The sequence below is a fragment of the Pteronotus mesoamericanus genome, unplaced genomic scaffold (genome assembly GCF_021234165.1).
Source record: "Pteronotus mesoamericanus isolate MK-2021 breed Mesoamerican mustached bat unplaced genomic scaffold, CSHL_Meso_final contig_90, whole genome shotgun sequence".
NCBI lineage: Eukaryota > Metazoa > Chordata > Mammalia > Chiroptera > Mormoopidae > Pteronotus > Pteronotus mesoamericanus.
Genome location: NW_026555277.1, coordinates 46955158 through 46976509, shown reverse-complemented (window position 1 = coordinate 46976509; position 21352 = coordinate 46955158). Strand labels below are relative to the sequence as shown.

Genomic DNA, 21352 nt, shown 5'->3' with positions numbered 1-21352 from the left:
GCCAGGCGTCATTGCTCTTCATCCTCGTATAACCCAACAAGGTCAGTACTATTATTATCCCCATTTTATGGATGAAGAAACTGAGGTTCAAAGAGATTAGGTAACTTGTCTGGGCTCACATACCTAGTAAGTGGCAGGTCAGGTTTGCAGCCGGTCTGCCTGACTCCAGAAGTCAAACTGAGACCCCTGACACTCTGCCACCTCTGCTATTTCATCTCTAAAGCCAACTGGGATTTCACCGAGTGAACAGAGTCTGGCTGGGTATTCTGTGTGAGCAAAGGCACAGGGAGGGAGGCGTGAAAGAGTTGGGTTTATCGGGAACTGCGGCTGGCTCAGCAGGTGCAAGTAGGAGGGGTGGGGAGAGTGGGGAGAGGGCAGGCTGGAGAGCAAGGAAGATGTGAATCACGGTGGGTTTTGTTTGCTTCACTGGGAAGTTTGGACTGCACCCTGAAAGCTGTCAGGGAGCTGTTGAAGGATTTGAAACGGGAATGGAACCTGACCAAGTGTGCACTTTTGATATATAGGTCTCTCTGGCAGCAACTTGAGGAACAGGCTGGTGGGTTGGAGGGAGGTGATCTGGGAGCAGGAAAGGCATTTATGAGATTTTGAGAGTTCCAGGTGAGAGCAAGAGGGAAGGCAGGCCGGGAGCTAGTGGATAAGGTTACTGAGGAGGCAGGACTTAGTGACTGGCTGGCCCTGTAGGATGAGGGAAAGGGGCCAGAGAAAGTGACTCCAAGGGTTTGGCTCAAGACTTGGGTGCAGATGGTGCCATTTGCTGAGGTTAGGGGTGCGGGGGAGGAACAGGTAGGGGGAAAGGTAAATTGACTGCATGTGAAGCCCATAAGAGGAAATATGTAACTGGCAGGTGACACAAGGGCCTGGAACGCAGAGGGGAGATGTGGAAGGATAGCTCGGGGGCCATCGGGACATGCATGCTGGTTGAACTGCCTCAGGGTTTAGGTCCTTGAGAGCGAGAGGAGGGGAAGATCAGAACCTGGGGACACAGCAGAAGTTCAGGGGCAGGGAGTGAGAGACAACCTCACAAAGGCCGACAATGGGCAGACACCAGAGCAAGATAAGGTCCTGTAAGTGATGACTGGATTTAGCAACAGAGAGAGCTGGTGGTGACCTTGGGCATGATGCCTGGGTGGGCAATGTGTGTGCACGGGGACCAGGTTGTGGTGGGTTGAAGGGTATGTGGAGGTGGAAAGAAAAGGAGGGCCAGTGCCATTTTGTTTTCTCCAGTAAAAGCAAGTATTTTAAATTTGTGCACATTTTTCAGAGTGACTTCACATTGGTAAATTCACAAATCAGAAAAAACAAAAAGCTTTTGTCAGGCAATGAATCCTGTTCCTCTTTTTTTTTTTTTCTTTTTTTTAAATCCTCACCTGAGGACATTTTTTTCCCATTGTTTTTAGAGAGAGGAAGGGAGAGAAAGAAACATCAATGCAAGAGAAAAGCATTGATTGGTTGCCTCTTGTGTGCACCCAGACTGGGGATTGAACCTACAACTCAGGTATGCGCCCTGACTGGGATTTGAATCCACAGCACTTTGGCTACAGGACGATGCTCCAACCAACTGAGCCACATGGGCCAGGGCCTTTTTTCTTTTTTTTTATTCCAATTTGAAAAATGTGGTCACTTGGCATAATCCTTCAAATTGGGGCAGGGGGGTGACTTTTGGAAGACAGAGTCATGAGACACAGCTGGGTTGTGAGCATCCAGGTTCATTGCTCTTTGGCAGTCCAGGCTCCTGCATGCAGCGCGATGTGCGGAGAGAGCAGGCGTCCCTGAGAAATCCTTTTCAGATTCACTTTGCCATGACTTCTGTACCTCCTCCCCAGCATCCCTCACTATCCTTCAGATGAATTACGAAGGTTCAAGTCCCTGAGGTCTAATTTCAGCAATTCAGGAGATGTAGTGCCATCCTGATACAAAGGTTCACATGGGGAGTGACTTTAAGGGCGTGCTGGGCAAAGACTGTGGAAATAAGCTTTTAGCTGTCCCGTGTCGTCATAAGGTTGACTAAGGAGAGAATGAGCCACCCTCACCATCTATGTGAAAATGCACCAGTTTCTGCCTCTGTTTAGCCTGGGATATCTCGGGGCAGTGGGAATTGTCTCCAGGGCACCGTGCCAGAACAACACTTAATGACACATCTGTGAGCCTGATATGAGAGACACCTTCATTTATTTCTCACAAGACTCTCTTGTTTATGACTTGCTCAGGGAGTGCTCAGTGACTCACAAGTTCATGTTTTTTCCATCACGCCACATGGGCTTCCAGGGACTCAGTGGAGGATGCGGCGAGGTATTGAAACCCAGGAAATGCCCTGGTCTATTTTCCCTGTTCTCCCGTCTTGTTCCATTTCCAAATAGGGAAGGGGTTTGCTTTTGTAACACAAGGGGTATGTGTGTGTGGTCCTTAAGTAGAAGGGGGGACAAGTTTATTTCTGGGAGTCAAGCAACTTTTCCAGGATATCAAGATCCTAACAGAAGGGAAGATAGAACCTGACAGAACTGGTTGTTTGGGATATTAGTTCCTGTGTGATCAGCCTTCTTCTTGGAGGGAGTGCTTTCTGACACAGGCTACATTTGACATGCCCACCATGCTATGGTTTACCTCCTGAATTAGTTCATTGGTGTTTCCCGCCTAACAGACAAACCCTCGATTCTCAGTGACTCCACATACATTTATTTCTCACATACGTAAAGTTCAAATGTTCCTGGTCATTAAGGGTTTTCCTCCAAGGGCATCCAGGGCATCTAGCTCCTTTCTCCTCATGGCTCTGCCACCTTCCACATGTGTTTCAAGGCTGCTGCGCTCTGGCGGGAGCGGAAAGAGCGTAGAGGGTCCCCAGCAGAGGTGCTCGTGGGTTGGTCCTGGAAGTGGTGCAGGTGCCTTCTGATCACATTCCGTTACCTAGAACCTGGTCATGTGGGATCGCACAGCTCCCGAGAAGGGCCTGGGAGGAAGGGCAATGCGTTAGGTGGTTGGCTCTTCTCTCTGTTGTACACACCAAGGCTTGAAAGTCACCTTTCACCTGAGTGTTCTTTGGCATATTTAATGGCCACTCACCTCATCTGATACTGCACTGAGATCTCATTACTCCAGGTCTTAGTGCTTTGAGTTTAATGAAAGAAAGGTAGGGGAATATCATGAGTTAAAGGGTCTAGACCAGAGACCAGGTCCCTGCTGGGGTGTGTGAGGGAGCATTTGTAGTCCTCCGTCCACTTGGCGGGGGAGCAGTGTGGGTATGTGGTTTAGGGTGTGGCCACCGAACTCTGGCTCGGGGGCTTCAAGTAACATGTTCACCATTTCTAGCCATGGGACCCGGGGCAAGTTGCTAACTTTTGTAATTCTTTGAAAAATGGAGATAATAATAGTACATAACAATGCCTTGGTTTGTTACAATGATTAACTTATTTAAGACCTATAAAGCTTTTAAACATTACTCGAGACTTCATAGATGCTCATTAAATGTCAATGATGATTATATTCCCCAGGATGGAATTCTTTCATTCATTTAGCACATACTCTATGCACAGGGCCTTGTGTTAGGAAGTAAAAAATTAATTTCAATACAGAACTTAAAATAGAGGTAAATACAGGATACTTTTTATGGCTATGAATTTGCTTATTCTGGGTACCTCCCACTATTAGTTTTGAGACAGGCTGGCCTCCAGGAAATGTGAATTTAGAGTTCACAGTTTTCCTAGGCACCCAATGTGTGAATAAGATGATTTGGGGCACATGCTGAATAGACTAAGTTTTTGTTGGTAAGATGGTAAGTTTTTGTTGAGATGCGTTATTTTGTCACATCCTGGCCCATAAACAGGTACTCAGGTTTCTTTCTTGTGGATTCACTGGCAAAGGGTCTTGGCAGACAGCTGAGACTGGGCCAAACACGTCATCTTCCCGTTCACCAGCACGGCTCCCTGGAAAAGGGTCTGCCACGCTGGACCTGAGGGCCGGCGGGCCAGAGAGCAGAGCAGCCTCAGGGGCCCGGCTCCTGACCTGCTAGACTGTAAGCCAGTCATTAAGTTAGCACAGGTCAGCGCTCCCTGCGGGATGGCCCTCCAGAAAAGATTCTGGAGGAAGGTGGCAGTGCCCGTGTGGTGGGCCTGGGGAGAAGACACAGAAGCCCGCCTCCTATTGCCAAGACCCTCGGTTTAGTCCAGGAGAGAAGACCTATGGGCTTGGAATGTGTATATGGGAGAGGGTAATAAAAGTTATGCATGCTGTTGGTACGAAATCTGGGAAATACAGAAAAGCATGAAGCTAAAAATAAAAATCATCTGAAATACCATTTCACACACATAACCACTGGTCATGTTTGGCTTGTTTCGTTCTCCTGCAGATATTACCTTATGGAGTTGGATCCTATTGAGAGCCTGAAAGTGTGTCCTGCTTTTCACTCTGCGTTAGAGCATAAGCATTTCCCTATGGATCAAGTGTCTCTACAAATATTATTTTTAAAGGAGTGCCTAATACTTGATTGTTTGGTTGCACCATAACTCATGAAACCACACCCTACTGTTGACATTTGTAGACTTTTGTAGCCAGGAAGCACTTCAGAGGCTGCAGAACTGAGCCCAGTTTTTCATTTACTCGACGGCTGCAGGGCAGGCAGGGGCACATTATTTCCATTTATGCCGTTCCTATTGATTGGCGACTAAGAGTGTGGCTTTTGACGTGAGATGGAACTGGGTTCATTTCACAGCATCCCCACTCATTACCTGTGGGATATTGAGGAGGTTACTAACCTTGGTAAATCTGCCTTGTCTTCTCTCAAACAAGGATGGCTAAACAAGATCATGGATGTAAAGGGTCAGGGGGAGGGGCTGGCACACTGTGAGGAACTGGGCAGTGCAGCTGTTGGTGTCCTCACGAGGACCGTGAGAGGACAAGCTCAGTCTTCTCATGCCCAGGCCAGAGCCCTGCCACCTCAAAGGCTCTGATTCTCCTAGAAGTTTCTTGAAGAGAGGCTTAGAGGTACAAGTGGAAATGTAGAGCACTGGCTAGAAATCCTTATAGAAACATGTTTAAAATATGGGTGCACACACATGCATATATATACGTGCACATGTACACATGCACAAGTATACGTGCATGCACACACTTGTATATATATGCATGTGCACACTGCACACACATGCATGTACATATACATGTGCATACGCACACCTATATACACACATATATGTACATACATATAATAGGAACCACATATGGCAAACTTATACTTGCATTAAAGAAAGGCAAGAGGGGGTCGTTCTGGACTGACTTTTTATCCCCAAGGCCTTTCTTACAGACTAGAAATGGTGGGGGGAGAGAAAATCACCTCACCTCACCCCACAGATTTGTTGTGAGGATTCCTTGGGATAATGCAGGTGAAAAATCCTGGCCTGTAGTGGGCCTCTGATGGTGTTGGCCTCCTTCCTGGCACTGTGACTGGTCAGCATACAGGTCTCAGTCTCATTGTGGCGGAGGGAAGGTGGGAGGGTTATCTGGGGATCTGTTACTGTGAGTGATTCCATGAGGAGATGGGTAGAGTTGAGAGAGTGAGAATGTACGAGGTCACTTGAGGACAGACCAGTGGAGTCAACTCACTGTTGAGAAAGAGTGAGGAGAGGGCTGGGTCTGGAAGGGCGAGGGCCAAGTGGCATTGGGCTCTCGTGGAAGAGCAGCATAGAAGGCGGGGGCCAGCAGTGAACCTGGAGACCTTTTCCTGTGGTCCCTATTCTGGGGCAGTGTAGACAGAGGGCTGGGTGTAGGCCTTTTTTGCAGACTGGGAACCTTTCTGGGCTTTCACAGTTTATCTCCTGGATGTTTTCGTCAGCTTTTCCTAGTGGGAGCCCCAAATAGCATGTGTAAAAAGACTACACGTTTGCGTTCAGCCCACAGGGAAGGGCTCTGACTTCCTGTGGGTGATCTCAAGGGCTAAAAGGGAACTTTGAGAGACAGGATGGATCTCCCTGAGGCTGTCTTCTAGGCTGAGGAGGCAAGGGTGGAGCAGGCTGCCCCCAGAGGCACTGCGCTCTCCATCTGGGTGGGTGACCAAGGGAAGTCTGAGGACCCCCGGCTGGAAGGACAAGGGGGCCCTTTTGGTCCCGGCCTGGCCCTGGGGGTTTCCCCTTTTGGTTTAAGTCGGTTGCCACATGCCTTTGCAGATAGAAAGCCAAGCCTCCCTGGGCCCGCTGAGAAGATAATGTCTGCAGGTATTGCCAGCAAAATAGGTGTTCTGCCCACGCTGGGCTCTGCAGAGATGCAGCATGTGTGGGAGGCGTTTCCCACTGCCACAGCTGTGACCAGCTCCTGCCTCATCTCAGGTGTTTTGTCCAGGTAGCCATGACGGAAGGTCTTCTGTGTTCAAGGCACAGAGCTGGAGCTCCTAGTCCTTCCAGCCACTCTGTGAGTGCATGGGGGCGAACACCCCATTTCATTGCTAAGGAAATTGGCCCTGCCCAGTGGCCTCTTGGTGAGGTAAACCTGGGGGATGGTAAGTTGGAATGGGGAGCTTGATAGTGCCAGAAGCAAGAGGGTTTGGTTTTTAGAGTGCATTTACCTTGAAAGATATCTCATCTGTAAGCCTTGAGGGTGGGGCTCAGGGTTGAGCTTTTCCCCTGAGCCAAATTGTTGCTTTGGGGAAGGTTCTGCCAAGTGTCCCTCCAGCCCACCTTAAGTTTTTATAGGACTCCACCATTTATCCACCACCTGGTCCCCTGTTTGATGCTATTAGACAGGTGATGCGGCCCGGAGCAGGCAGAAGGTGTGACAGTCCTACATATGAGTGCAGTGGCAACGCGTGGGCCAGGAGGCTCCTTCTCTCATTTGAGAGGTGCTTAGGGATTCTGCATAAACCATGGGCTGGTCTCCCAGATGCCGTGGGCCGGGCCCATTACCAGTGCTGTCGCAGGCAGTTTGAGGTCCTGGATTTTAGTTTGTAGCAGCAGGAGTCAGGGAAAGGGAATTGCTTTGTGATTCATGAAGTCACATATAAGGCAGAACCACAAATAAGGGACTTCAGCTGGCAAAAACCAAATTGCTTCAAGGCTATTCTTGGAAACTAAAGCATCACATCTTGTTTCTTCCCAGAAAATTCAGGAACCTTTCATATTTTTGGGTAGCTGGTTTTATTTATATTTTATATCAAACTCTTAAAAAGGCAACAGCTGGGTGGTGGTTGACGAGGAAGACATTAACAAGAGTTATTACCCAAGATCCTTTGACTTAACTAATCCTTCTCCTTTAGAGGAAGGAGAGGGGTAGCCACCAAAAGTGTCACACTCCAGTTTCTGAAAGAAAAGGCTTGAAACTCAGATTCAAGCTCAGACCCACAAAGTCCTTCTAAATCGGCCTGTCTATTTCATTAATAAAACCACCTTGCACTAACTATGTTTTTAGTTCATTACCCAGACTTCTTTGTTTGAGGTTCTCCATTATATATGGGGAACTTAAAACTCAGAAGTTAAGTGAGGTGTCCAAAGAGACACCGGTAGGAAGTAGGTTTGAACTCAGATCTGAATTGAAAGACCACGGCCTCTAGTTTTAAAGTACATAATTCCTAGACCTGGAAAGTTAGTCATAGTGGTCACAAATTGTGTTCCTTTTTCTCTTCCTTTTGGTTTGATAAGGTTTGGGTCATTTGAAGAATAGTAATGAGCGCTGGTTATCATGTAGCCACCAGGTGCTGAATACGTCACCTGCATGGTCTAATTCAATCCTTACAGCCCTATGAAGTGAGTGTCATTATCCCTATTTTACAGATGAGAAAACGCGCTGAGGTAGATTAGATGCTTGCCTAGGCTCACACAGCTAGCAAGTGCATATGACCTGGCTCACACCCAAGTTTGCCAGACTGTAAACGTTCTGATGTTTTTCTGTGAGAAACCTACCTCACATAGGTATTAGAGTAATTTTTAAGGTCTTTGACTTAAATTGGAGAGCTGATTTTGAAGGCTGAGACTAGACCCTTTAAATCCAGGGAGGCAGGTCTGAGCCTGGTACGGGCTGTGGGGTTCAATCCAAAGCAGCGCTTATCTTCTGTCTGGCTGTCTCCCTCCACCTCTCTTATCTCCCTCTAGATAAGAGCGAGTTCCTGGAGCTCCCACGCCCACCCAGTGCCCTCAGCACCTCCTTTGGGCTTTTCCACTGGAGGCCTAAGATTAAGTTGCTCATTATTCTTCTGTGGGGGAGGGGAGGAGGCAGCTGGGGTTGGGAGGAGACAGGTTCTTCCAGTTTGTAAATGATTCTCTGGCAGTCAGGTCTGGCTTGATACCTCTAAATACTTCACCATTTTAGATGAGGAGGAGTTGGCAACTTGGGGAATTGATTTTCAAACTGGTGCATTCCCCAGATACAAACCCGTCCCATGTGATGGATCCAGCACACATTTCCACATCTACTGAGTGCCCCCAGGAGCTAGGCTTTACTCTCTCATGTGCATCTTGCCCTTCACAGCAACCCTGCTATGTGCAGGTTGTCTCCTGTCTCTTAAGAAAGAAGAAACTGAGGCTTCTGTGGCTTGTGTGAGGCCATGTGAGCAGTGAGGGGCCAAGCTGAGCTGTGAGCTCTAATACCCCCAAAGCCTGTGGTTTTCTCTGCACCACCTGCCCATCCTCAGAAGGGACTGCAAAATACCAGTTAGATTCAAGCACTTTACTACTTGTCAATCAGCGACTGCATCTTTTGTTCAATGCTGGGCAAAGAAGCGGTTCCAAAGATAAAGACCGAGGATATTAATACTCCAAAAAGCAAATGAGTCTTGCTCTCTGTTTATGCTCTCTGGGTGGCAAGTGTTGGATGGGGGAAAGTTGAAACCCAGGAGGAGGCAGTGTTTATGCGAGTGGTGCCAAAGTGAGCATTGTGGACACTGAAGAAGCTGGGAGAGCATCTGTGAGGGCTCCCTGTCTTCCCAGTGCCAGGCAAGCTCAGAGCCAGCTTTCCAAGGCTGTTGGATTTATTGAGTCGCGGGGATCAGAGCAGCCAGGTACATTCTCATGGAGGACGGATGCCTGGCTGATGAGTGGAACTTGGCTAGGCCTGGACCAGGACATGTGCTATCCTGCCTTCAGGCGAGCATGGTGCAGGCATGGCAGGAGCTCTTGGGGAAAAGAAGGAAGGGAGGGCGGGGTCCTATTCTGTGGCAGGTGCGCCCCTCACTCGTCAGTATCTGGGCATCTGGAGAGTGGCTATGTCTGCCCCCAGCAGGCTGCTCCTTACATGTGGTGCTCAGCCAGGCTGCCCTTATAAGGTTCATGGGTGCGCACTCCCCTTTGCACTCCTCACTGCTTTCCTCATTGTCTCCTGGGCAGCCCCTCAGCTGCTCCTTCTCCAGTCCACACTCTGCCCGTTCATGGTCCCAAAGACTTGTCTCAGCCACTGCTTTGTCTCCGGCACTCCAGGCCCCCTGGAAAAGCCAGCCTGTCCACGATCTGCCCTGGGTGCCCCCACGACACCATGTCATGTGTCCCAAACCCCCAACACATTGAACTTACTGTCATTCTGCAGCAATACTGGCTCTTTCCAGACTTGCACCTTTGTATGGTATTTCCTTTGACTGAAAGGTCCATTCCCTAGTTTTCTAGTGAAAGCTACCGCGTTCCTAAAATTGTAGCGTTTTAGCACTTGCCTGTCATGGCTCCTCTGGCTCTGTTGGCCACCTCCTGCTCTGGGCTTGCATGCCCCGTGTTCATATTCTACAAGTATCTGCCCACCGTCTTGTAATCAACTCTCCCTGTGCCTTTTTCCCTCACCAGGCCCCATCTCTATCCCTAGCACCTAGGGTGATGCGTGGCTCTTGCTAAGACAGTAGTTACTGTTGCTGAATGAATGAGTAAAGGATTAAGGAAGAAGATAAACACTAGTCTCTCTCTGCTTGTAGTATTATAAAGCCAGCCCGCAATCCAAATGCACCCATAATAGTGTTCCCATCTGGAGAGTGGGAAGCCACCCAGCTTGAGGGCCTGGTTGCTGTTTGCTGACCTCTTCCGGCCAGACCTCTGTCGAGGGAGCTCAGTTTGCTGTGTCCTCTCATTTGCAGACCCCCGCGAGCCCTCCCGACAGCTGCGCCAGCCCCAGCTTCCTCCATGCTTGTCTTCTTGCACTAGCTTTGGATTCTGGAAAAATAGCTAGTGCTTTGGAAAATCAGCTCTAATTTATTTTTGTTCCTTTGAAACTTAAATGACTTTCCCAAGCAATGCCTGAGGTTAGAGTGGTACAGAGAGAAAGGATGATGGCCAAAACCCAGGCAAGCTATTTTTGTGATGTGAATGCACACCCATTGCATTTTTCCTTCCATCAGCCTAAGCACTTGTTCCAAAGACCTCAGAGCATGAGCTTACAAAGCACAGGCTCCTCTTGTACATCTCTGATAGAGGCAGATGCTGTGATTCCAGCAGATAACAGGGATAGGGAGAAGTTTTGAGAAGTTGCTCTTTGTTGTCTGCGTAGGGGAAAGACCTACCCTCTGGTAACCAACCAACAACGACAACAACAAAAAAGACAAAGATTGGTGTCTAACGATAGGAGAGATGGTCATGAATACCTAGGGAGGCATGTGCTTGGATATTTTTGGCCTGTGTACTAGTGTCATGCGGCTAGATTACATTGTATTAGCCAACCAATGTGTAGCAGGAATTACAGGTATTTAATGGTGTTGAATCTAGAGTGCTTTTTCTGTTTTATCCCTTTTACTAGTTACTATTTCTAGAATCATCAGGCTGACAGCAAACTTGATCAAGTAATGTTGACATCGGCCAGGGAATAGCTTTGAGCTCTCTGTGCTTCTTGTCAGCCAGGAAGAGGAGTGAGGAGGGAGACTGCCAGCGGGCGGCATTACCAGGTTAGACAGCACGATGAGACATTTTCTACAGCTTACGTATGTTTAGTACTAAGTAGCATGTTTAGTATTTTAAAGGAGTTTCATTTGATCTCTCAGGCTCATCCTTGCCCACACTTGGTGCTCACCTCTACCTCCCCTTGCCTTTGCAGGTGTGACGTTTCTCGGGGACTTCATGGTGTCCTCTTCCTCCATCTGCGCCACACCACTGCTCCACGTGGCTCCTGAAACATGGGAGAAAACGAGGACGAGAAGCAGACCCAGGCCGGGCAGATTTTTGAGAACTTCGTCCAGGCTTCCACGTGCAAAGGCACCCTCCAGGCTTTTAACATCCTCACGCGGCACCTGGACCTAGACCCTCTGGACCACAGAAACTTTTATTCCAAGCTCAAGTCCAAAGTGACAACCTGGAAGGCCAAAGCCCTGTGGTACAAATTGGACAAACGTGGATCCCACAAAGAGTATAAGCGAGGAAAGTCATGTATGAACACCAAGGTAAGGGAACCCACCTGTGGACATTACTTGTGGGGCATGCAGGTTGACTTGTTGAGAGGTAGGAAGCTGATGCTGTTTTGATGCTGATGCAGTTTTTAACAGGTATGGGTGTGTTTTATCGCCTTGCTCAGTTGAAGGTTTTCTTTGTATGTACATGCACAGCTTATCCTTTCCATCTTATTATGGTGGCTTTAACAACAATTCTTGTGCGCTCTCCAAAGCAGAGAAAAGAAAGGCACGCTCGCCCTGGCCGAGTGGCTCAGTTGGTTGGAGCATCGTCCCATACACGAAAAGGCTGCAGGTTAGATTCCTGGTCAGAGCACATACCAGGCTGTGGGTTTGATCCCTAGTCGGGGTGCATTAAGGAGGCAACTGATTGATGTTTCTCTCTCACACTGATGATTCTCTCTCTCTAAATTTTTTTTTAAAAAACAGTGGAAACAAAGATACACTTGACTTTATGCTGCTTCTATTATTACTGCCACTGCTACTGCTAGTAGCTACTATTTATTGAGCAACTTCTGTGTGTCAGACGCTTTATGTACATGGTTTCATTGAATGTCCACAGTAGTCCACTGGGCTATTTTAGAGATATGGAAACTGAAAAGTCAATTATCTTGTCCAAGGTCATACAATTAGAAGGCAACCTGGATCTGAGTTTAGGGCTTAAGACCTAAATCCCATGGAGAGGCATGATCAGAAAGTTGTGGTCCCCTGGGAGCAAACATTTTAGAAGGATGCCCTGACTTTCATTGGCTAAGAAATAGGTCTTTGGTCCTTCTGCCTTTTCCTCCCTTTCTCTTTCTCTTCCTCCTCAACCTCCCATTCTCTACCTCCCTACCTCCTTCCCCAGGATGCATTTCTCTACTCAGGATTGCATTTGGTTAACCCTACACAAGCTGGTTACTTCTCCCATTGTTTGGCTGTAGGCAACATCTGTGAAGGTGGAGCTGGCCAGCACATCACATCTCAGATAGCTCTGCAATGCCCACTGCTGAATGGACAGCCAGGAGTCAGAACTTCCTGGCTGGGCCTTGGGGGCTGTCTGCCCTGGGCACAGGTCCAGGCTGGATGTTTAGGTTAAAAGTGAGCATTCTGTATTTAGACCTCACAGGAGAGAGCTCAGCCAGAGCCCTTGGAATTCTAGTCGGTGCCAATCCCAGACAAGAGGATTGAACTCTCCATGGTGATCGGGACTGTTGTGTGTTTGTTTTGGTGATGAAGAGCCGTTGAGTCCACCGTGGGATACGGCTGCTTTCCCTTGCCCCCAGGGAGACAGCTGCCAAGCTCCTCCGAGGCTGGGATGCACAACTGTATGGAGGATGGGAAGAGATCTTCATCAGCATGAAACAGATCAGTCGCTTCAGCCCAGAGCATCCTGGCCATCCAGGCAGTGCCTGCCCATAACCTGCCAAGCTTCTGCCTTATACGCAGGAGATGGAAGTGTTACAGAAAGTGAGGGGGAAAGAGGAGAAGGGCCAGTATCTTTCGTGCCTGCCCTGCCCAGCGCCTCCCTTCCTAGTTGTAATTTTATGGTTCATTGTTCACTATGCGGTTGTTCAGACTTAGAGGATGGGGGAAGCTTTTAGCTTTAAAAGCATTACCCTTCTCAGTCATTGCATATGGTGGCTTTCTTTTAAAAAGGTGCCACGGAAGTCAGGTGGCCAGGCTGCAATGTGTTTTCTCAGGGAAGATTTTCAAAGGTCTTAGTTTATTAGGAAATGCATTGCCCCTAATAGCTGTTGAGGGAACTCTCTTCTCATTGAAGACAAACCTTCAGAGGGAGTCACCAGCAGAGGGATGGAATGGAGGCCTGACCACCGTGTAAGTGTCTTTCCTTCAAAAATCACTAGCCAGTGTCCCAGACTGCCTGGCCAGCCCCTATTTTACAAGCTTTGGTGGCTTGAAATAGAAGAGTCCTCATCCTGTGGTTGGCAGGTCACCATTTGTACCTGAGATACAAAAGGGAAGAACTAAGATCTTTAGCAAGTGATGCGGAGTAATAGTGATTCTTGGCTCAGGGATCTTTACTCCTTTCTTAAGAGGGGAACAAAGACATTTCAAATATGTGATAGCCCGTCTTATAAAAACTACCTGAAGAGTAAAAAATACATTCAGAAATGCACTCTAAGTACAGTTGTGACTGTGTGAGGCCACTTTAGCTGTGCATTTCAGAAACCCAACTCAAACTACCCTAAAGAAAACAGGGAAATCAGTACATAATTTGTATAAACAGGAAGATCCAGGCACTCAAAGTCTGTCCCATTTCCTCTCCTTCCATCTATCTCTTAGATGTTTTGCTTTGTTTTGGCTCCATTCCTCCATCCTGAAAATGGATTTTTTCCATATTGGTAGCCTCTAGTTCATATCTTTATAGTAATGTGACGCAAAAGGCTAGAATCTTTCCTTCCCTGATCAATATTGGAAAGATCTCAGGGAAGGGTCCCTATAGGCTCACCTCTGGGCCAGTTATTGTAGCCAAAGCCGGGGGAGCCGGATACTGTCTTTGGCAGTCCTTTCAAGCATCACATGATGAACATGACAGAGGGGCAGATCTCCAAGGACACGAGGTGAGGGACAGATAAACAACAGGTGTCTTCTTCAATGACTGTACATTTGCACTTGGTTATGGTAGAGGTCCTTTCTATCCTGGCTTCATATGGATGGTTAGTTCTCAGCTCTAAGTTCCTGGTGCTTATACTCCTTGCTGTGAGTCAAGCAGAACATAAAACACGGCCCTCCTGCTCTCCCGACATGAACAGATACGGTCTTGCTCACACCCCTCATTTAGGTGTAGTCATTTACATTGAGCATTAGCCAGACAAGAAAGGCTGGGCATTTGCATGCATGTGGCTGATCATTAATGCTAAGCCATGGGACACAGGTGTGTCAGGTCATAGGCATATAGCCAAGCTCCTGGTTAGCTCAAGGTAGAACGGGAGTGAACGAAATTCAGCCAGACATTTTACCTTGTGCTGATGTGGACACATTTCTGCAGCATCTGGCATGGATCTGGGCTTCAGATTTTCATAAGCCTTTATTGGCCCTTTTATGTGCTAAAAACTATGCTGCTTCCTTTGTGCCAGCAGTGAGTGTGTGTGCGCATGTGTGTGTGCTGGTGGTAATGGTAAGGGGAGGTTGGTGTCCAGGATCTGTTTGGAGAAGAGGGTCTCTGGTACAGATGCCAGGAGACAGGGAGAAGGACCTGCGAGGTCACTAGAGCATTGGCTTAGACACCGGTCGCATAACTTAACTTGGGATCATTATTTGTTATTGATTATTATTTTTGAGGGTTTTGTCAGTCACTTAATAATTCTTTCCCTGGGTGTGATCTGTTTTGATATGAATCAAGGATGTGAACCTTGGAAGGAACCAAGGATCAGGCCAAATCAACTTTCTCAGGACTGCTATTGGCCCTGTATTAAGGTAGTACCTGGATCAAATGCCACATGCAATTATGTAATGTTCTGAGGGAAACAACCAACAGAAAATGCAATGTTTAATTTAGTGTGGGAGTTGCCATAACCACAAAATCATGGAGTCTGGTTGTTTATTTTATATGTATGTACCTCGAATGCTAGAAGGAGCTTGAGAGAATGTAGTGTACAGTCTCTGTATTTGACAGGTGACAGACAGGATTCAACAAGCTAAAGCTGTTTGTCTAAAGCCAGTGGGTGGCATTGACGGGCCTTGGGCTCTATTTATTAGTTTGCTCATTTATTCTTTAATTCATTTATTTATTATATATTGCCCTTGCCCTACACATTAGTAGGTGTTTACAGGGGAAATGGTCTGAAAGATTAATAAGTGGTTCTTACTTGAATTTTCAATAGAGGAGATAGAAATTTATCCAGTCGATCATTTATGAGATGAATAATTATTGAGCAGCTACTATATATGCCACTTAATATCTCTGTGGCCTTCGGCAACTTACTTAAATCACAGATCCTTAATAGCATTCTCTATAAAATGAGGTACTTTCCTCATGGAGTGACTGTGAAGATTAGAAAAGGTTATTTTTGTAAAGTGTTTATAATGCTGCCTAGTACATAAGCGATTAGTAAATGTTTAGCCATCATTATCACTAGTACCCTAAGTGCTGCGAGAGAGGTGCGCACACAGTTCTGCAGGAGTACATGTGACTGAGCTTGTCTGGAATTGCTTCCTGAAAGAGGAGGTCTGATTGGGGCTTGACAGATGAGTAGGAGTTTGCCTTGCATTGCTGAGGGAAGAGCTAGAGGGAACACAAGGCAGAGGCATATCACCTAGGCAGAGTGTGCTGCTCATGAAAGGAAGGGAAAGGTGCCTGTGGGGAACGGTGAGAGGGCGCGAGCCGGAGAGAGCAGAATGGATGGAGGCAGGAGGAGACCAGAGAGAAAGGCTTCCTGGGGTCAGGCTGTGAAGACAGGCCCTGCAGTCAAGCAGAGTACCTGGAGGGCCATTGAGGATGAGCTCCGATTCCAATCTAGGGCTCTTTCCACAAACCCTTCCTGGGGTGGTTCATTAATTACAGGTAACCAGTTCAAGACAGAAGGCATTTGTATGTTATTGCCATAAAAACATGGGCGCAGGAAATGATTCATGGGCTCTCTTGTCACTAGCAGAGAAGGGACCAGTAGCCTGTATCATAAAAACCCTTTCGTTAACTTGTGAAAGGGAAATGTCTGTATTTTGTGAGCATCCAGTTGGGTCACCCCACACCTGTTGCTCCTGAACCTGACCCTTGCCCATTTTTGCCTCTGCAGAGGCTCCTCAGTGGGGGGTAGCCCAGTCTGGGTAATGCGTGCAGCCCAACTCTTTATGTGGTTCCTGAGCTGTGGAGGGAGGCAGGGAGCTAGGGTGGAAGATTGGGAGGGTGAAGCTGGGAGCGGAAGGCTGCTGTCTCCTGGCCTAGATAAGCCTATCTGACATTCCAGACCTCTGAAATCACCCACCATAGCCCCCAAAGCCAGGCTCTGCTGCACCGGCTGGGCCATATCAAGGACTGCTTTGCCTAATATGGACACTTGCAAATACAGCAGAGGATGGTCTCCAGGGTGTGAAATTCTGTTCCAGTTGAACAAAAAGCTCAGATGAACTCTGCTTTTGTCCACTTACCTAGCAATGGACTCCTGGCCCTGCTCCATTAGACATGGCCAAGCCTAGATTACCAGTTGGGTTGTACTAGTACTTGTTGCCAAAACTTCACATGCAGTGTGTGGGTTTGCACAAATGTGTGTGCTGGATAGTATATTTGAGCTTGAGTGAATTCAGTTCTTAACAATATTGAACTGAGTTGAAAAAACTCTTTTATGGTTGCCTTCATAGGAAGTGGTTAATCTGGGTTCACTGTGGTTCATTTAAATACATTTGTAAATAGAGACTTATTTGTCTTTAAAAAAATAATCAGTTTTCTTAAGTTAAAAAAGAAACACATGCTCATGATAGAAAAATAATTCAGGCTGGACAAGAAAATTTGCTGTGAAAAGAAATGTCATTTCCCCAGGCCCCCCAGTCCTCTTCCTAGAGGCAACCACTGTCGCATTTCCTGTGTGCCTTTCCTGAAAGCCTCTACATGTGCATGCATGTGTGTGTCTGTTTGTATGTGCAAATGGATGTGTGCACCCTTCCTTATTTTTAGTGGATTTTTAAAAACGTATTTGTTGTATATCTTGCTTTTTGTTACTCAAAAGTATATGTTAGAGATTGTTTTATATCAGTACATGGGGCACTAATCCTTTTATTATTTTCATGGCTCCTCATTTTATGATAAAATCACAATTTATTTAACTGCTTAGATTGTTTCCAATCTATTGCTCTTTTAAACAAAGCTGCAGTATACTCCCTCATCCATGCTTTGTATGGGTGTGAAACCATAGCTATGAGATAGATAGTGAGAATTTCGGGGTCAAAGGTATGTGCATCACGTTGACAATATTGTAGCCATGGTCAAATTCTGCCCCTGAAGGTTCTTCCTGTGGACACTCCCACCGGCGGTGCCGGGGAATGCTTAGAGGAGTCCTTCTTTAAAAGGGAGCTCCCGTGGTGGGATGTTGGCTACCTGGATTTCATTGGCCTTCCTGAGGAGGCATTGGAGTGGACATCCTCCGAGTCCTGGGGTCTCAGGACAGAGCCACTGGGGAAGAGCAGCCTAGCAGGAATATGGCCGGGATCAGTGCCACCCTGGGATAATCACAGCCACGCAGTTTCGTTACTGTTCACCCAACATTTGCATAGTGCGTATACCTGGTTTCACGAAGAAGTTTGCTTTATCAGTGAAGGTGAATGTTCTTTAAAGGAAGAATGAATACAAGTGTGTACTTTTCTCTTCAAAATTTTATCAAAGAATGGGAGTTTTTAGAGCCCTGGACCAGGAAGAATCTACACTGTGTGTGCTGAAAGGGGCCCCTTTCTGGCTTATTTAACTTGTTCTCTCATGATCAGGTTTAGTAGACATCACTGTCTTCTTTGGGGAGCCCTTCCTGACCTCCTCTCTACTTCCCGCTTCTTGATCCCATCCCTAGTCTGGCCTTGGTGCCCTATGTGAGCTCTCGGACTCTGGTGCTACCAGATGTCACTAAGCAGTGCCCTTTGTTGATTGTGTTTTTGTTTTTGTTTTTGTTTTGGTCTCTTTCACACTCACTGTGAGCAGCCTGAGGACAGGGAGCATGTCTGGCTTGTCCCTGGGTCTTGAGCACCCAGCACAGGGGTTGACACAGGGAAGCTGCTCAGGGACTGGGTGAATGACCTCTGCAGCTCAAGAGGCTCTTTCTGGAGCTGTACAAACAATGTACTATAAGACATTCATAGCTCTTCTCTCTGGAGCTGCACTGGGTGAGTCCCATATTTCCAAGCCCTGATAGTGGGTTAGTAGAAGCCAGTACCAGCCAATCCCTTCTTTCCTTGTTTAAGCATCTGTCCAGATTTGCACTGGAGCCTCACCCCCTGAGCACCCTTTTCCTGTGGTGTGGGGAGGATGACCACAGCCTTGTCGGGGCCTCGACTAGCATCTGGCTACTGTGGTGTTTACAAGGGAGAGAGGAAAATCAGCCAATAGGCCTAGGAGGCGGAAGGGCTGGGCTTTCTTTTTCTTGGAGGAAAAAAAGAGAAAACTCTCTTGTAGTCCCTGGCCCACCCAGCGTTGCACAAGGCCTTAGGGAATCTCTGGCTAAAATTATCCAAATAAATGTGTACCATGGGGCAGAGCAAAAGGAAACCATGAAGCCGTTTCATGCTCTGCTTCCCAGACTGGGAAGAATCCGCTGACTGCCCTCTCCTGCTCATCAGAGAGTCTTCCTCTGCTTTGCTCTATTATGATAAAAAATATCTTGGAGATCAGTATATTCCACAGCAAGGAATTTTTCCACTTAGTGTTAATATATCTGTCTACCTCCTCCACAGCTGGGTGGGGCTCCAGGCTGAGTTCTGCCTCCTGACACAGGACAGGTCTGGGGCAGGTCAGTGGACCCAGCCCTTAGTTTGTGTCCGCTCTGAGTCAATAAGGGCTGCACTCAGCTGCAAGGAACTGAACTCTGGCTGCAGAGACTTCAATAAATAACGGCTTATTTTCTAATCAGACGTCAAGAGAGAGATGGCAGCGGGAGGTTCAGTGACTATATTTACTCTTTGCAGTTCTCTAGGCCAGTGCTGTCCAGTAGAAATATAATGCAAGCCACATATGTAACTTTAAATTTTGTAGCAATTACATTAAAAAGTACAAAGAAATGGTGAAATTTTTTTTAGTAATATATTTCATTTAACCTAATATATCCACAATACTATCATTTCAACATATAAAAATGAGTGAACTATCTTACATTCTTTGTGTGTGTGTGTGTGTTAAGTCTCTGAAATTCTGTGCATGTTTTACAGCTCATCTCACTTCAGGCTAGCCACATTTTGTGACTGGCTTATCACTTAGCATAACGTCCTCAAGGTACATCCACGTTGTAGGATGCATCAGAATTTCCTTCTTCATTGAGGCTGAATAATACTCCATGTATGTAAGTGCCCCATTTTGTTTATCCATTCATCTGTCGACAGACACTTGGTCTGTTTCCACCTTTTGGCTATTGTGAGTAATGCTACAATGACCACTGTTGAACAAGTATCAGTTCGGGTTCCTGTTTTCCATTCTTTTGGGTAAATACCTAGGACTAGACTTGTTGAGTCATGCGGTAATCCTGGGCCTAACTTTGTGAGGAACCACCATGCTTTTTCCACTTATACTTATTTTTTATTTTATTTTAAAAAAATTTTTAATTGAATTTATTGGGGTGACCTTAGTTAATAAAATTATATAGGTTTCAGGTGGACAGTATATTGTATTGTTTTCACCAACCCAAGTCAAATCTCCTTCCATCTCCATCTATCCCCCCTTTAACCTTTTCTCCCTCCCCCCCCCCCCCGCCCCGTTTTCCTCTGATAATCACCATACTGTTGTCTGTGTCTCTGAGGGTTTATTTTTTTCCTTAATCCCTTCACCTTTTTCCCCCCGCCCCCAAACCCCCTCCCCTCTGACAGCTGTCAGTCTGTTCTCTGTATCTGTGAGTCTGTGTCTATTTTGTTTGTTAGTTTATTTTGTTCATTAGATTCCACATATGAGTGAAATCATATGGTAGTTCTTTTTCTCTGACTGGCTGATTTCACTTAGCATAATACTCCCCATGCTGGTCCATCCATGCAGGTCCATCCATGCTGTCACAAAAGATAAGACTTTCTTCTTTCTTATGGCCCAGTAGTATTCCAGTGTGTAAATGTACCACAGCTTTTTTATCCACCCATATACTTATGGGCACTTGGGCTGCTTCCAGATCTTGGCTATGTAAATAATACTGCTATGAACACAGAGGTGCATATATTCTTTTGAAATAGTGTTTCTGCTATCTTCAGATATATTCACAGAAGTTAAACCTACTTACTCATATTTTTTAAATTGCCCTCTCTAAGTTAAATTTTTTATAATTATTAATTCATTCAGAGAATAGTTTTAGGTGTCTACTACATGCCAGGCACCAGGGAATGTAACAGTAAAAACAACACAACACAACACAACAAAACAACAGACAAAATTCCTGTCTTCTCGGAGTTTCTGTTCTTCTCAGTGGCCTGAGAGAGCATGCACGTGTGCGCGTGCATGTGTGTAGTAGGAAGTGCTAGGGAGAACATAAAGCAAGGTGAGGGAGACAAGGGTGCCCTGAGCAGAGATGGGTTGCATGTGCTGGAAAGACTTCTATGAGATGATGATGCTTGAGCAGGAACCGAAAGGAAGTGAGGACTTGAGATTGTCTCTTAGAGGGAAGACAAGCCGAAACAAAGGAAACAACAGCAGGCTCCAAGATGCTGTCATGCAAGGGGGCTCCGGGAGTTCTGGACACAGCAAGGAGCCCGATGTGACTGGGGTGAGAAGAGATGGATCTAGGAAGGAAGTGGAGGGGTGTCCTTGAAGCCACTGGAAGGACTTTTACTCTGAATGAGATGTAAAGTCACAGGAGGCTTTTGAGCTGAAAGTCACAGGATATGACTTCCTCATGGAAAGAATTGTGAAGTCTCAGAGGTGAAAAAAAATCAAGGTAGATTGGAGTCTCTCCCATCTGTGAATAACAACCATCTCAGGCCTAAGGAATTTATTACCTCCTGTGCTCCTCATGTCTTCAAGGAGCTGCTGCTCTTTTCCCATAGCCTGGCAGATTGGCGATAGGCTGAAACCAGCGTTGCTGCCCAGGTTAGGGCAGAACTGGGCATTCTGATTTAAAGTTTTCTTGGAAGGAAAAATCCTGCAGAATGTCCATAGCCCTTAACAGTCCCCAAGAAAGAGTATTTTTTAAAAAAAATTACTGTACTCATTCACTCACTCATTTAGTGACTACTCAATGCCATTTCTCTGTGGGCACCAGAGAGAAGGCTGAAAGCAGCAGAAAGGCCCCCACACTCATGGAGCTTCCTTTCCATCTAGTCAGGTGAGAACAGAAATGCAAAAAGGTAATTTTGTAATGATATCCTAAGAAGGTCATTGTGTTGGAGATGTTGTGATAG

At 46.7% G+C, this 21352-nt stretch overlaps 1 protein-coding gene across 2 annotated transcripts in view; it reads left to right on the top strand.

Annotated features, from left to right (window-relative positions):
- The window catches only part of MICAL2 (microtubule associated monooxygenase, calponin and LIM domain containing 2), a 207136-nt gene that overhangs the window by 37898 nt on the left and 147886 nt on the right, over positions 1–21352 (top strand). For both annotated transcript variants that reach the window (XM_054586094.1, XM_054586095.1), the window contains one exon: positions 10996–11338. In XM_054586094.1, coding sequence (XP_054442069.1) covers positions 11075–11338 — 264 coding nt within the window. In that variant the 5' untranslated portion in view covers positions 10996–11074. The remainder of the gene's footprint in view (positions 1–10995; positions 11339–21352) is intronic.